Source organism: Typopeltis vanoorti, chromosome 10, assembly GCF_054136105.1.
Source record: "Typopeltis vanoorti isolate ZY-2024b chromosome 10, IOZ_Tvanoo_1.0, whole genome shotgun sequence".
Taxonomy (NCBI): domain Eukaryota; kingdom Metazoa; phylum Arthropoda; class Arachnida; order Uropygi; family Thelyphonidae; genus Typopeltis; species Typopeltis vanoorti.
The window spans coordinates 43,301,723-43,317,515 of NC_143558.1; the positions used below are offsets into that span (position 1 = coordinate 43,301,723).

Here is a 15,793-nt window from a genome sequence, read left to right on the forward strand (position 1 = left end):
TTCTCTTGTTGTGATATGTATTCTCTTTTTTTACAAAATGCATTAAATAAAGATTATTCAAGAAGTAAAATGTGGGAAGACGAGCTAAAGCATTTAATTATTCATTTATTTACGAAAATAAGCATACTCAGATGTGTTTCTCTGTGATATTTGTACAGTATATGACTTAGTGGATCCTGAATGAGGACTGCTCATAGCTAAATAACTATGTTTAGTGGGTAGATCACCATTCATAAGTCCAAAACGGCGCATTTAATGTAAGTAATATTAATGTAATGCAAAATGTAAGTAATATTAATTACTTACATACTGTTGTGTACCATCATACAAAAAAAATGCATTGTATATAGATCATCATCAACAACAGCAGCAGCTTTCAGTCCACTGCTAGAAGAATGCCTCTCCATACTTTTTCAGCTTTAGTCGATCTTGTGCATCTCTCTCTCTACCATAAACTACCAATACTGGTTCTTGATGTCCATTCTGTTCTTCTTTTTATCCATCTGTTGTCAGACATTTTCATCACATGTCCTGCCCAGCACCATTTATTGTCCTCTATTACTGGTGCAATGACCATTACCTTTGTTTGCTTCCTTACCCAAGTAGTATTCTTTTTATCTGACTGTTATTCCCAAAATGGCTCTTTCCATGTTTCATTCTGTTGTTTTCAGTTTCTCTAGCTGTTTTTTTTAGTCAGGCTCCAGGTTTCACTACCACAGCCACTTCAGATCTCTAATAAGCAAGGTGGTGGTATTTCACCAGGTGATAAAAGACATCTACCACCTAGAGGTTAAGTTGGCATTTCCTCCACCTAGGGAAGATATGCCTTTGTAGCAGCAATGCTTCAGGTTATACCTCCAGGTATATCTTCCTGAAGATATACCTGAAGGTATATCTTCTTTCTTCAGTCCACTGAAGGTATATCTACCAGAACTATTCGGGTAGTTCTGGTAGATATATGACAATTTACATTAGAACTTTAGATAAATAAAATAATGTCTTTTTATCTCTGAACTGAAATATACAGAACTCTATTTTAGTTTAGTCATAACATTGAGAGTACACAATACTTGTAGATCTCATTTTAAGCTGTTTGGTAAATTGCTTTTAAATAAATCTCTATAATGATTAAAATCTTTCCATCCTGTTGTTATTCTAGCTGAAATTTAATTATTCAATTTATGATTGCAGACTAAGCAATCTTTCTCTGAAGATAACTACCTAGACTGGTTGGTTCTCTTCAGAGAACGAGAACCAACCAGTTCAAAACAGCTATTAGGCAATTGAAACTGTTCTCAAAATGCACTAATAAAAGAAACATACAGGTGCCTGGCCAGCACTCTTGTCTTAAGTAGTGTAAACTAAGGCAACTCGATGCCGGGGATTGTATTTTCATAAGCTCTCTGGTCAAATTTTTGAAACTTTCAAAGTTTCTACATATATTCAGCTTTGAAAGTAAAATCAGTAGGTTGGGAAGGGAGGAATTGGAATTTATACAGTTAAGCTGTACAGGTAAGAAGTATGGAAAAGGATACTAGTTGTTTTGGAGACAGGGAGGGCTAAGGATGTAACTTGCTTATACCAGGTAAAATGGGATCATTCTTGGGTGAAATAAGAACTGCATTTGGTAACACTGAAGTCGACAAGGCTGTTCTCGTCTCATTAAAATCTCGTAGACAGGCTTATACGTTGGTTATGTATTATTAAATCACTTAAGGAATTGAACAACGTAGATACGAATATAAATTAAATTACACTTTAATAAATATTTCCGATATTTTGGCAACGTCACGTTGCCATCTTCAAAAGGAAGGTTTCAAGTACAGCCATTCTGGTCTTGCAGACCATGCTCTGGATGCACGCCACAGAATATGCTGGAAGTAAGCTACAGTAATACACTGTAGCAAATACAAATTCAAAAGACTATTTATGGAATTAGCCTCAGCCCTAAGAAACTCTCCAAACCTCAACAAATTTGGTTGTATGCGATTGCCCCAAATTTGGGAGGCTTACATCAGCAGACCTTCAGCCCAACAGCCAAGAACACCTACTTAGCCTGCTAGAGGGCATCATCAGGACTTTTAGGAGAACAATAGCTTCATTCTCAGTTACTGTGCTGTAGTGCCAACGTGCACGTGCTTTTTTTTTGTAAGTTCCTTTTGAAGATGGCAACGTGACGTTGCAAAATATCGGAAATATTTATTAAAGTGTAATTTAATTTATATTCGTATCTACGTTGCTCAATTCCTTAAGTGATTTAATAATAAAATATAAGGAAATCAATGTATAATGCACTGCTAATTTATATTGCAGGGTTTATTCAAATGAAGAATGATGCTTATTATTAGAAAAGATGTGGATTGGATTTGTGGTTAGAGATATAAGGTCATTTGTGTACTGTAGAAAGAATGTGAGAAAAAGCATAAAAACCTGAAATCTTCCACCACTGGTGGGAAGAGCTGAAGAAAGGAAGCTATCCAACATGATACTTTCTGAATGACTAGGAAGAAATTTGTAATTAATGGACAGAGAATGAGATGGTACCTTAGCAAGTATGCCTTTGTGCTTGATCTCACCAAAAATGCCAAGGATGATTACTTGAGTTTCACCAAACCTTTCCATAACTTGTGTCAGAAGATGGATGGTTTTACCAAGGAGATGTGCTGCTGTGGATCAAGAATAATGAAATCCACTTTGGTAGCCATTGATTAATATATGGTGAAACAGGACGGACAATCCCTATACGCAGGAAAGAACACATTAGACACATTAAATATAACCATTATGGTGAAGCAGGCTTCTCAGACCACTTAACACCTTACACCAAATCAACTGAAAAGCACCTGCTCCTTACACCACACAAAAACCTGGTACGAAAGAAAATTTAAGGACTCCTGTGAAATCCTGATAAACCACCCAAATATCAATAACAAAGATGGTATGAAAATTCCAGGGATCTGGATGGCACACATTCAGCCAACCTAATATGAAAGATTCAACATAAGTCAGGACTCTAGCCAATCCGCTAGTATTAGAAACCATTCCTCTCCAACTGGCTGGAATAATGTTAATATATGTATATAGTAGACAACACAAATAATAGGACTCTAGCATTGATGTATAATTTTTTATTTATTTATTTTCCACCAGAGGGCAGGCCAACAATTGTGGTAGCGGTTGGTCAGTGTCTTTAACGAACCAGTTTGATTGTAGTATAGCTTGTTTCTTGTGTATATGTATATTTGTACGCTCCAGAAGATGACCTTGACATAAAGGTCGAATTGTAGATTTTAGTTATATTAAACTAAAGTTTTTATTCAAACACGGTAGTTGTCTCATAATTTTCAAAAATGCGATTAATATATGGGTTTCCAGCTCATGAAAAGATTAATTTCTCCACTCTTTCCGAGAAAAACTAACTTGAGGATTCTTCTGCCGAAAGACCAGAGAAAGCACAGCAAGCTGTTCTTAATAAATCCTAGTGGGAGGAGGGGGGGGGGATACTTTGCCTTGGTCATTCGATACAGAATTTGGAGGAGAAGATTTGATGTCAGAGGGTTAACCTTGTCACTGGGTGAGAGAGAGAGGTGAAAAAAAAATGGATGAGCAGTTGTGCCCAGTGACCCTACGGAGTGACTAGAAGGCTCAGCTGCCATTTTAATAGGAAACATTTTCTGCGCATAATCCCTTTGAAATGTCCGATTTGGTTTTGTTGATAGTCATTTTACATCCTTGTGTTGTATATACTGCAATAGTTGTTTTTGTTTCGGTTTCAAGCCATTGCGATATATACCAATTTTTGTTTGTGTATTTGTTTTGAACTTCCTTGGCAATCTAAATGGCTAACTAAGGTTTGGAAAGTAGTCTGGGATTTGAATAGATGAAGATCACAACCTTCATTCCAAAAAAAAAAATACATTAGTTATTGGATTGAAGCAATTGTTTATATTACAATAATAAATCACTAATCATCCAAATGAAAGGCATAGAAATTCATGTGTCATCACGGTAATGTCAAAGAACACAAGACGGAAAATGACTCCGTGAAAACATTTGTAGACTAAGTTATCAAAAAGAGAGCTAACATCCATAGTATGTGGATATTAGCCGTTGTGCACTTCGGTTGTAAAAGCCTAAGTTCGATTCTCGCCGTGACAGGAAGGATCTTAACGTGGGTTTTTTTTCAATTGAAAGTTAACCAATCTTATACGGAGGTAGCAGAGTTGTTTTTTTTTTTTTTTTTTTTTCTTCCTCTCTCGGAAACTCGTGTTTTTCATCTTGCATACAGGCAAATCGGCCTTCAGAACACACGCAATTTACATACAAAAAAAATACTAGTGGTAGTGGTGGTGGGCCGTAGATGCCGTTGGTGTAGGTGACAATGGAGTGGCAGTTCATTGTAGTTGGATTAAATGGTAGACAGTTGTAGAATAGGTGTCCTCCCTCAATGAGTTTTTGGACTCCTTGGAGGTGTTATGTTATATAATAATATATTTGGATGAAAATCTAGTTTTTTTTCATGTTACTCCCACCCACGAAACGTTACTAGTATTTGCAAACCTATAGCACATTTCGTACCGTGGGCGGACTAAGGAGTTTTTCTATTTTTTTATCAATTATATTATATATATATATATATATATATATATATATATATATATATATTCCTTAATGGCCATATTAATGAATTGGTATCGTACAGTGTACTGCCTCCAGTGAAACTCCATTGCCTTGCTGATTGGAGGTGTGAATCTCTTATTTTCGGTGCAGGTGAACTGTTTTACTGCTGTAGCCTTGAATGGGGAGGGTACAGGCGGCTTACAGTGAGATTGGTATGTCTTTGCTCTCTGCAGCCCCTTCAGATCTCTAATAAGCAAGGTGGTGGAAATTCACTGGGTCATGAAAGACATTTTCCACCTAGACGTTAAGTTGGCATTTCCTCCGACTAGGGAAGATATGCGGTGGCAATGCTCACATGTCATATATCTACCAGAACTACCCATTCGGGTAGTTCTGGTAGATATATGACAATTTACATTAGAACTTTAGATAGATAAAATAAACTAATGTCTTTTTATTTCTCAAGTGAAATATACAGACCTCTATTTTCGTCGAAACTTTTGGAAATAGTTTTTTACATATACTGAGAATGTGAATCCATGTGCGTGATATATATAGAATGCATTCTTCTTGCTACATAAGTTCCTTATTCGAGCTAAAAGTTTTTTTTTGAGAAATGCAACCCTTGGACGTCTAGACTTGCTGTGCTATTATATGCTATCATTTTTATTTGAAAGACTGCAATATCGCAAAGGAATTTCTAAAGTCCACTCTTACAAATATGCTACAGAACAGCGACATTGAGATGTCATGAAGTTATTATTATGTGACAGCTCCAAGGAGTCCAAAGACTCATCGAGGGACCAAACCGCATCTACTTCCTCGCACCACTAGTATTTCCACAGAATCACAAGCATCCATGGCCACGGCAGGATTCGAACCCGCAGAACCAACTAGGCTGACAAATATTAACAGTTTGAATGACTTCAAAACTAAAATACACTATTGCGCTTTCAAATATCACACATTTCTGAAATGAGTTATTTTGCAATGTGTTATCTTTGTGGCCTTGAGATTTCCATTTGCCTTTAGCAAAAGGTTAAAATCGGTCATAAATATTAAATCAACAAATATCTGTAGGAACATTTGCAATGGTTGTCTATCAACAGTTACAACCTTGAGAAAAAAATTCAGACTAAGCAATCACAGTCCAAAAGCCACTGCATAAATTATAGTAGTTTTCCTTGCAATGCAATATTTTTTAATGTTGGAATAAATAAGAAATTCGTGATAAAGCTAACTGAAAGTTGATTATATGAATTTTGTATTATTTTCGAGTGAAAGTTTGTACTGATCCATACAAACGTTTTAGGGTTGTTTTTTTTTTTTTTTAATTTTTACTATGGCTATGTAATTTAAAATTTTGTTAGTGTTTCTCAATAGAGTGTCCTGACTTGTATTTTGCTTCAGTCTTTTCATTCATCAATCTGCCCGTAACTCGTATTGTCTCCTTCAGCAACACTTTTTATGTGTTCCTTCAGATGTCATTTCCGCTAATTTCTGGAGTCCCCTTCCCACCGCTGCAGACATTTCATGGCATGGTACTTATGTCACTGGACAGAATCATGGGTCAGTACACAAACTGTCCACAGAACATAAACCTGCATTGTATAAAAGTCAATCTTCTGAAGAGCTAATGTTAGGTCTATAAGAATAGCTGTATAATTTCTTATGAAAGTGGACAAAATTTTTAAGTTTAGCAAGTTACTACAATATACAGGTAATTTAAGATTTGAGAAAGTCATCTATAGACAGAGATTAGAAGAACTTTTTCTAAGCCTTTCTTTAACAGGTTCCTATCTAAGTTAATTTCTGGGATGGCAAGTACGGTTTGTCCACCAGGAAAGTCAGTTTTTAATTTCGTAATTCAAGAAAATCGACCGCAGAAGTCACGCTATTTCAGACAATAATATATAGTGTTAGGCATCACGAGGTAACGCTTGTCTACGATACTCTCTTCCCCGGATCCCAGTTAAAAAGCATTGATAATCTTGAACCAGCTATATGTGAAGATTGGCTGTCCCACAGTTTCCAAAAGTTAGTTAATTCTAAATAGCCTCGCCTACTCTCTTTGGGAAATAAAAAGTATTAACGATTTATTTTATTTTTCCTATCTGAGCAGAAATTTTACTTCAAGTGAACTTAGCCAACTTCTTTCCACGAAATGAGTTTCAAATATGTGTTCTACAAAGTCTTCAGTTGAGAAAAGCAAAGTATGAGATATAGGCTTAACAGTAATCACATATTTGTTATATCTGAACAAATACACGTTTTATGAAGAGGAAATCTAATACACGCCCATGAAAGGAATCAATATACATGCGTCAAAACCTTATAGAAGTTTATGGCTTTTCGATATTGTCTGAAGTATCTTTTTGCATTGTACGATACTTGGGGAAAAAAATTTGCAATCTTATTCCGGACTGACCAAATCAACTGGTAGACTGCAAGCGCCTCCGTAGCTCAGTCAGTATAGACGAAGCCCGATTCCTGTCAGTGACGTGAGAAACTTTTATATAGTCTCTTTCGATGAAAGGTGAGTTAGCCGGTCTCATACGGAAGAATGGGTGTTTTTTCACCCGGAAACTCGGGTTTTTCGTCCCCTAGAACACACAAACAGCACCCGTGAACACACATGGCAGTCATGAATATGTCCCAACCTTGAACTACCCTGTGAAACACTTTGTGGGCAATGCCTACAAAGTGTTTCACAGGAAACGCGGAAACGACTGAAAGGGAAAAATCAATAGTAAATTAATCTAAATAATCCTCATACTTGTTTTGGAAGAAGCTAATATGGTTACTAGAGAAAAGGCTAGAGTAATGATTAAAATGTCCACAAACCACTGATGTGTGGGTCAGATATAAAATAATAATTCTAATGATACTATTATAGCATTTACTAGGTGGGGGGCTACCCCCCCTACGGCGCCCAATCCCCCGAGTTCCGGACTGGTAGGCCGGTTCTCCTTGAATTTTGAGCACTCGACACTCAGGATAGCTCATGAGTTTCAAAACGTGCCAAATAACTTGACAAAACACGTGACACAAAAACGTTACATAAAAAGGCTTATTTTATATCTATAGGTTAGATTTGGTAATATATCGAGTCAACGTTTACAAACAATTGGGTTATTTGTTTGTTCACAAGAACAATGTGAACTGTCAAACTAGTATATATATCAAAGACTAGTATGTCTCAGACATCCAACTATAGTTGTCTTTTATTTAAAACACTAAGCAGGGTGGGTACAATTTATCAGCTGGAAAATAATATTTAAGTTCCGTTATAGTTAGAATAAAGTTATTAAATTCACAAGAAAAATTCTTTGTTGATTTTATACTGAATTAAACGAATACCCTTTACAGCACTATATTTTATCCTTGTTTTTGCTAGGAGACAAATTTGTTTACTTACAGCAGGATAAAATATGGATGAATACAAGAATATAAGTGTGATTTGTCATGAGCTAAGATATATAAACTCAAACGCGAGAGAGAGAGCGTGATTAGATTCTTAATGATTCATACCATAAAATGTTACCGAGCAGATCACTTTATGATGTTACTCACAAGTTCATCCTTTCCATATAAATCTAAGGGTGACAGATTTATGGCAATCACAAACGAAAAATTCAGCAATCTGATTACGGAGCAGCCCCTTATTCTAATTTTAGTGGCAGCTTTATTGGTCATGTGAGAAATGATATTCCCCAGCAATCTTCCTAATTTCTGCCTACTGCATGTCAAGACTGGTGAAAGCTAGAAGCTGTATATTATATCAGGAGGAATTTAATTAACCGAATAGTCCTGGTCCACACAAATGCACCTGAATTGGTGTATTTATAGAAAGAAAATTAATATTGCAGAAATCACAATATTTTGCGGCAATAATGTTTGTAAACGTTGTTTACAAACATTATTGCCGATTGTTTAAGATTATTAAGAAGTTTATGGAAGCATGTGATTGTTTAAGAGTATGGAAGAAAAACACAATGGGAAACGTATTTATATATATCCTTCTTCTGAGAACATAAAAGCCTTTTAATATATAATAATTAGCAGACTAAAAAAAATTCTTGTTGAAAGGCATGTTTTCTCTGTCCTCGTGCGTTCAAGGAGGGAAATTAGCTATCTGGACCGAAAAATTCTTTTTAAGAATGTTTGTAATAAGATCGGTGCACAAAACGAACGCTTCATCGCTCCTATTTCATTGAATGTCATTCCCTGCATTAAAATTTGCCGGCCTGGTTGGCCAGGTGGTTAGCGTATCCGCTCTCCAGCCAAAAGGCTACGGGTTCGAATCCCTCCGTGAGCATGGATGCTTGTGATTGTCTGTGAAAATACTAATGGTGGTAGTGGTGGGCAGTAGATGGCGTTGGTGTAGATGATGCGGTTCGCTGTAGTTGGTGGATTGAGTGGTAGAGACGGAGAGTTGTAGAGTAGGTGCCCTCCCTCCCGCGATGAGTCTTCGGACTCCCTCCAGGTGTTACATAATAATAAAATTTGATTAACAGATTGACTGGAGGAGGGGGAGAGATGATTTTATGAAAGTCAAACTCCTTTAAGAAAATCAAACAGTTAAATCCCACCCTTAAAGAAAATCATATCCGAACTTCACGAAAATTCTGTATACTCCATCGATAAAGGCAAGGCGTATATATATATATATATATATATATATGAAACCTCCATTTAACTCTTGTCAATAGACCGTTAAATTGCGTGTACAGTTGAAATGAGAATCCGATAACCTGAAAATACATTAGAATACATTATGCCATTAATTTGGGCATTTCTCTCTATCATTAAAAAAATATAATCCTCTCTAGAGAATCATAACAGAACGTCATCGTCCTATATAGATGAAATAGCAAATCATTGAACATTTTCATTATCAGATGAATACATATCCCATTTTCCTTTGTGTGTAGGCTCAATGGCCTGTCACGGCCAAGTAACTTGGCTCTCTTTGAAGTTTGATTAATACTTTAATAGGACAGTTAATCCTATGTACATTCGGCCATGATTAAACAATAGCCAGAAGGACTCGTGCATTGATAAATGCATGAGCTCTTCTCGAAGGTTTTTGCTTATTTTATGGAATGAAAAAATCCGAGTTTCCAGGAGAATCAAAGCCTACCACCTCCATATGAGATCAGATAGCTCACTTTCAATTGAAAAAGCCATGAAAAGGATCTTCGTGTCCTAGACGGGATTCGAATCCAGGCCTTTCCAGTCAGTGGGCATCGTCGAAGACGACTGAACTACGGAGGCTCTCGTATAGGAATATAAACTGATAAATAAAATAAGTAACAAATAAATAAGTATGCATATTATATAAATCCAGAGATCATAAAATGGTGCATTTTCTACTCATGATTGTGACACTATTCGTTATTATAACAATTGAATCTACAGATACTGCTGGTATTTGGTACGTACTTCAGGGCCGAATCAACACCTTCTTGGGCTCCCGGTGGGAAGAGAAATGTGGGGCCCCTATCACATTTCCTAATGTTCAGTAATAATAATAATAATAAGATACTCATCGATTTTGAAGTCCCAAATAATTCCACTGATAGATGTGAAGGCGATATTCAAAACAAAAATAACTCAACAATTCACTCCTTCCCACCCACACGCTTCACCATAGCAAAGCTTACGTTATAAAGTGACTTTTCTACATTTTGATGTGGGAAAATCATGTATTAGGTCATCAAAGTTAATATTTTGTAAAATCTCATGTTCAATGCTCATTAAACTTAGGTGGTTTAATCGTGACTGTACCATACTGCTTCTTAATTCATTGTTTAGTAATTTCAGTTTAGAAAATGAACGTTCACCGCAGGCATTAGTAACCATCATTGAAAGAAAAATCCTCATAAAGATTTCCATATTAGGAAATACTGAAAATATATGTTCATTATGCATATAAGCGTAAATTTTGTAACACAAAATGGTAACACAGTCTTCTTCTTCATTTGTGGTTAAGGTCTTATCACCTACGTTTGCTTTCTTCACTGATTCTATATCCATCATCATGTATGACCTAAAGTGGAGACATTCCATGAATAGTTCTGTAGAAGGTCTTCGCTATAGAAGTTGGCTAGATCATCACAGTGAGTTGTTATGTCTTGATCATCTAAAGTATGAAGAATTTCTATGAAGCCAAATTTATTAAATATTTCTTCGTGCTGTTTTCCTCGCGTATCCAAACTAGTTACCAAGGAATCTATGATCGGTAAGTATGCGCCGACGCTAAATTTCCTGCAGGCCTTAAGTTGCACGCTTGAGTCGTCTGTGTTTCTACCACCATCTACAAATTAGAGTGCTGCTGCGTTGTTTTATTCGTTTATACGAATCCTGGTAGTTCTTATCCAGTGACTTTTCTTTCGCTTGGGATTCATAGTCTTCAAAACAGTTTCTTATCCCAGTTATAAATTCCTTTAAGGACATAAGCAATTTCATAGCAGTAGATAAGTTCGTGCTTTCTTTCTGGAGGACTTGGCTCACACTGTTAAATCGTTTCAGTATGTCAAAAAAAAATAGTCAGAAAAAAATTTGTTTCTAGTTTGTCTCTTAAATCCTGAGCTGTAAGTCGTGTTTCTGATGATTCCTGACTCCCTCCTAAATCATCCAAACTCGATCTGATTTCTTCATAACCTTCGTATAGAGCCTCTACTGCATCTGCATATGCAGACCGCTTAGTTCTTGACAATTGCTTTACCACTTTAAGTGGAGATCCCAAATGCGAAACCATTATTTTCCAAAGATAAGGCGAAGATGAAAAGAAATTGTAAAGATTTTGAACAAAATCAAAATAAATTGTGACATTTAAGGTACTATTTACACCTACAAGGTTTAAAGGAATGTCCTGCGCATGGTATATACAATGCATATTTATTACTATTATTATTATTATTATTACTATTATTACGGGCAACTCCATTTATATGCCATAATGCCCTGACATATTTACTGCATTATCATAGGAGACTGACCTCTACAGTTCATTAGTGGTATATTATTTTGATCCAAAAAAATCGTGACAACGTCAGCGAGAATATCAGCTTTATGCCAATGAATGGGAATAAACTGTACAAATCTCTCTTTAGGAATACCTCCAGAAACATCTTGTTAAAAATGTCAGTTGGTCTACGTGTGTGATATCAGGTGTTGAATCAACCGATGTGTACTTCAGCGACAATAGTTTTCAGCACTTTAACTCCCATAGTTTGTATGAATTCTTCACAAATAGTAGCTGATAGATATGATGGTACCCCCTTTCCTGCATTACCAGACTTCTTTATATGTTCACATGAAAATGGATCAAACTGACTGATCAGTTCTAAAATGCCTAAATAATTTCCATTCCTAGACGAGTCTATGGTTTGGTTGTCTCCTCTTAGTGGCAGGCCTCTAGACACTAAAAATTTTATAACTGCAATTATTCTTTTCAATACTTCTATCCAGTACTGACGCTCACTGTCGAACTGGATTACCAATTGTGTGTTTATACGCCCATGCAATTTTAAACGACTGCAGTACGTCATCATGCATTTTCTGTGTTCTGCCCCATTCTCATGATGTGAAATGACCTTTATTTCGTATTTCCAGTCATTGAATCCGCTCATTATAAATGGGGAATCAGAAGTTGAAAACAATTTACAAACAAAATATATTTTTCCTTTTGTGGGAGAATAAATAAGCCAATCTCGAAGTTGAGTTTCTTCATTCGACAACCGTCGCGAAAACACTGCCGGTGTTAAATACCTAGTTTCTTTATCTCAGTTCTTACTTCCTGACATATATTCTCGGGCTGACTGACTAAAGCTGCACTGATTATTTTGGCATTCGGATGGACCTTTTTGACCAGTACTCCTGTAAGATATGATTTGCCATTGGCCATAGTCGGGGATCTGAACTCTTATAATTGTCATTATTTGTACTTACGTTCGCTGTAGCACCAGCGGAGGTTGTTTCTTCCTGTACACTATTACTGCACAAACACTTGCTTGAAACAGAATTTGCTGGCGATTCCGTATTTTCCCATTCCTTATGCGCTTCATTATCTCCAACTTCACTTTCACGGCTCTTAAAAAATGTTGTTAGTTTTAGATGTTTTTGAATACGTTTGCCTGTTCTTTCATTTTCTTTAGTTTGGCACAACCACTTTCGTAACGTTTCATACTGAGGGGAAGCGTGTTCTCCTAATATCCCTATGACTCGCCTATAACTTTCAAACCAGTCCAAGACAATAACACAACATACTTATCTACTAGTTTAAACTTGTACAGCAGAAAGTTGAACCTGAACTCCGATGTATATATTACGATTGGTACTCAACAATCACCTGCAGGCCGCACGATTCATTCATTGTTGCGGCATTCCAGCTATGAAAGTTGTTCGAGATTTAAAAAAGTTTCTGTTCATTATGTATTATATTTTGCAGTGCTCGAAATAAAAATTTAGAAGTGCCGGTATACTTTCCAAGGTTCGATTTGCGTTATATCGGCTTTGGCGCGCAAATCTTTTGCACATAAGCATTATCAACAACCTTGGTCAGAAGCTCGTGACTGTCGACGTAGGATGCACCGAATCAAATTAATGTTAATTCCATAAAAGTGAGTAACTCATAGCTTAGCACCGAAATAAAACGAAGTTTAATAGCAGTTTTTGTTTAACCAGGTTTCTTGTAACCGGAGTTTGAAAACGACAATCCACAAAACTAAATTAAACTTTTCAACGTAATTGTAAGTTCTTTCCTTATAGCATTTTCATAAAATGCTTTGCATCAAGTTACATTACAGTTATGTAATATTTTAACCAGTCCATTTCGAGCACTGAAAATCTGTTTGGTTTCTCTATTTAAAAAATAAAAGAATGGGGCCTCCCCTAAAGAGCAGGGCCCCCGGAGAGCGCCGGGTTCGCCGTTACCTTAAAACGGCCATGCGTACTATTACAGAATGTCGTTTTATATAACTTAGCCGATGTAAATGGTCCAATTAGAACTAAAATTTGAAATGATTCGAGAAAATCGAAACAGAGTCCTAGATGTTAACTCACTAAATTTCAGCCAGCTAATAATGAATTATTCATGTTATTTTATTTATTATTTTTTTTTTTTTAAATATTACTAATTTAAAACGTGATCAGGCCGAAAATCAACACTGAACTTGTTGGATTGATATCATAATCCAAAAATATTATTATAAACTTCGTTCCGGCAAAACAGACCTCAATTATTGTTTTATATCATTTAGAAACAATTCGCAAAGTTCGTCCTTGAAGTGATCAAATTAATAAAATTAGTGATGGTCTGACAATTTTTGATATGAATTCATTTCGATAAAATCCGTTCGGTCACACCCAAGGATAGCATACATACTGAAAATAAGAGAAAAACGAATTTAATAGTCTTTAAAGCAGATCCGATGGAATGGGATGGTTAATCATCATTCAGGTAGTCTGCTATCTTTGTATATTGCGTGTATTCTTCTGACCAGTTTGCTTGATGAAAAAACCCGAGTTTCCGCGGAGAAAACAACCAACCACCTCCTCATGAGACCATTTAACTCCCATTGAGATAAAGCAACAAAGGTTCACTGTAATGGTAAGTAAAATAAGTGCGATACTATGTCCAGCGACTTATAACGCTAAAAATAAAATAAAATTAAAAAAAAAAAGGAAAAAAAAAAGAATATAAAATATGACAAAAATGGAGTGGCTTTTATGAGTCCTAAGGTTCCTTAGCGTAATAATAATAAAAGATGGGGGTGGGGAAAGGCGTTAAAGGTTTTAATGAAGAAATAATGAGTTGCATTTTGGTCTCACACACACACACACACACGCGCACGCGCGCGCAATACTATTTTTTTACTATAATACTATAATACTATTTTTTTTAAATAGTTGGCTCCTTTAATTCAGGTTTTTACTTCTTTTTTAAATCTACGCATTTTTTTAATTCATCGGTTCTGAATACAATGTATTTTTGAATACATATATTTTTAAAACATTATTAATGTTGAATAGTATTTGAATGTAATTTTAAAAACCGTATGAAAATTAATCTAATCAATTTATGAAATAAACAACTGTAAAAAAAAAAAAAGGATTTTTTTTTATTATAACTATATACTACTGAATTTTTATAGCCTTTTTTTTTTTTTTTAATCTTTCATATGTACAGAAAACCAACATAGATATATCCGAATGGTTGACAAGAATGTGTAAATAGAACTTACACGGTAATCACCCAGAAAGGACTTAATTATAAAAATACACGGTGACAAAAATATCTTGTTTCTGCTATTTCAGCTGGCTTGACACTAACGAGTATAGCGCATATTAGACTTGATGCGATTGTTTTTGTTCTCAGCTTGCCGCTATCTATGTTTTCTTGGTATTCTTTGTGATGTGAAGCGCTATTCGAAGGTGTGAAAAGAGAGTAAAAGACTTGAGAAATGATACTATCATGTTTGGCACGTGACACGTCGGAGTTCTCATTAGTGTCCGACCGAAACATGCCATTGTAAATGTAGGGACTACCGCGACTGGAAGCGGAGGTGGATGAAGACATCAATCACACTTAATGCGCAGACACGACAAGACTCATATCGATAGCAGACAGTAACAAGCACATAGAGATGTGAGTGATGAAACTCATAATTAGGTGGAATAACAAGGTTCAATGTACAGAATTTAAGAATTAAACAGCAAGAGAGATGAAACTGTGTATTTATTAACTTCCTGGAAATAGAAAGCCAAGAATCATATTTCTAAACTGATCATTGCAATAATAAAGTAGAACGCAAATTATTTTATGTTCAACTAAAATCCTCTCACGTGCCATCGTATACTTTTGATTAGAACTTTGGATTTAAGTTATCATCCACATTTATATATGAGATAGATTTTCTTTCAGCTGGCATGCCACTTGGAGAATCAATAGTACAGCTAGTGGATAAAGAGAGCCATTTTTTATAATTAAATATATACAGACTGCCGTGTAGATATTTTTTCAGCTATTTACTGTTCAAAACAAGAAGTTTATTTCTAATAATGAAGTTTCTTCCATCAATTTTTTTTTTCTTTTTCGGAAGTCAGGTTTTTCATATAAGCAAATCGTCCAGAGTAATCTTGCAATTTACAGAGACAAAAATATTAA

General features: G+C 35.6%; 1 protein-coding gene across 1 annotated transcript; it reads right to left on the reverse strand.

The window, feature by feature from the left end:
- Positions 1 to 11,804: 11,804 nt before the first annotated feature.
- On the reverse strand, positions 11,805 to 12,176 carry LOC150102368 (zinc finger MYM-type protein 1-like). Its single transcript, XM_090399564.1, has one exon. It carries the CDS (start codon positions 12,174 to 12,176, stop codon positions 11,805 to 11,807), a length of 372 nt encoding a protein of 123 aa, XP_090255690.1.
- Between the last annotated feature and the right edge of the window lie 3,617 nt (positions 12,177 to 15,793).

Excerpts from the sequence above, each read along its gene's own strand:
- LOC150102368 (XM_090399564.1), bottom strand. The coding sequence starts at position 12,176 with ATGACGTACTGCAGTCGTTTAAAATTGCATGGGCGTATAAACACACAA.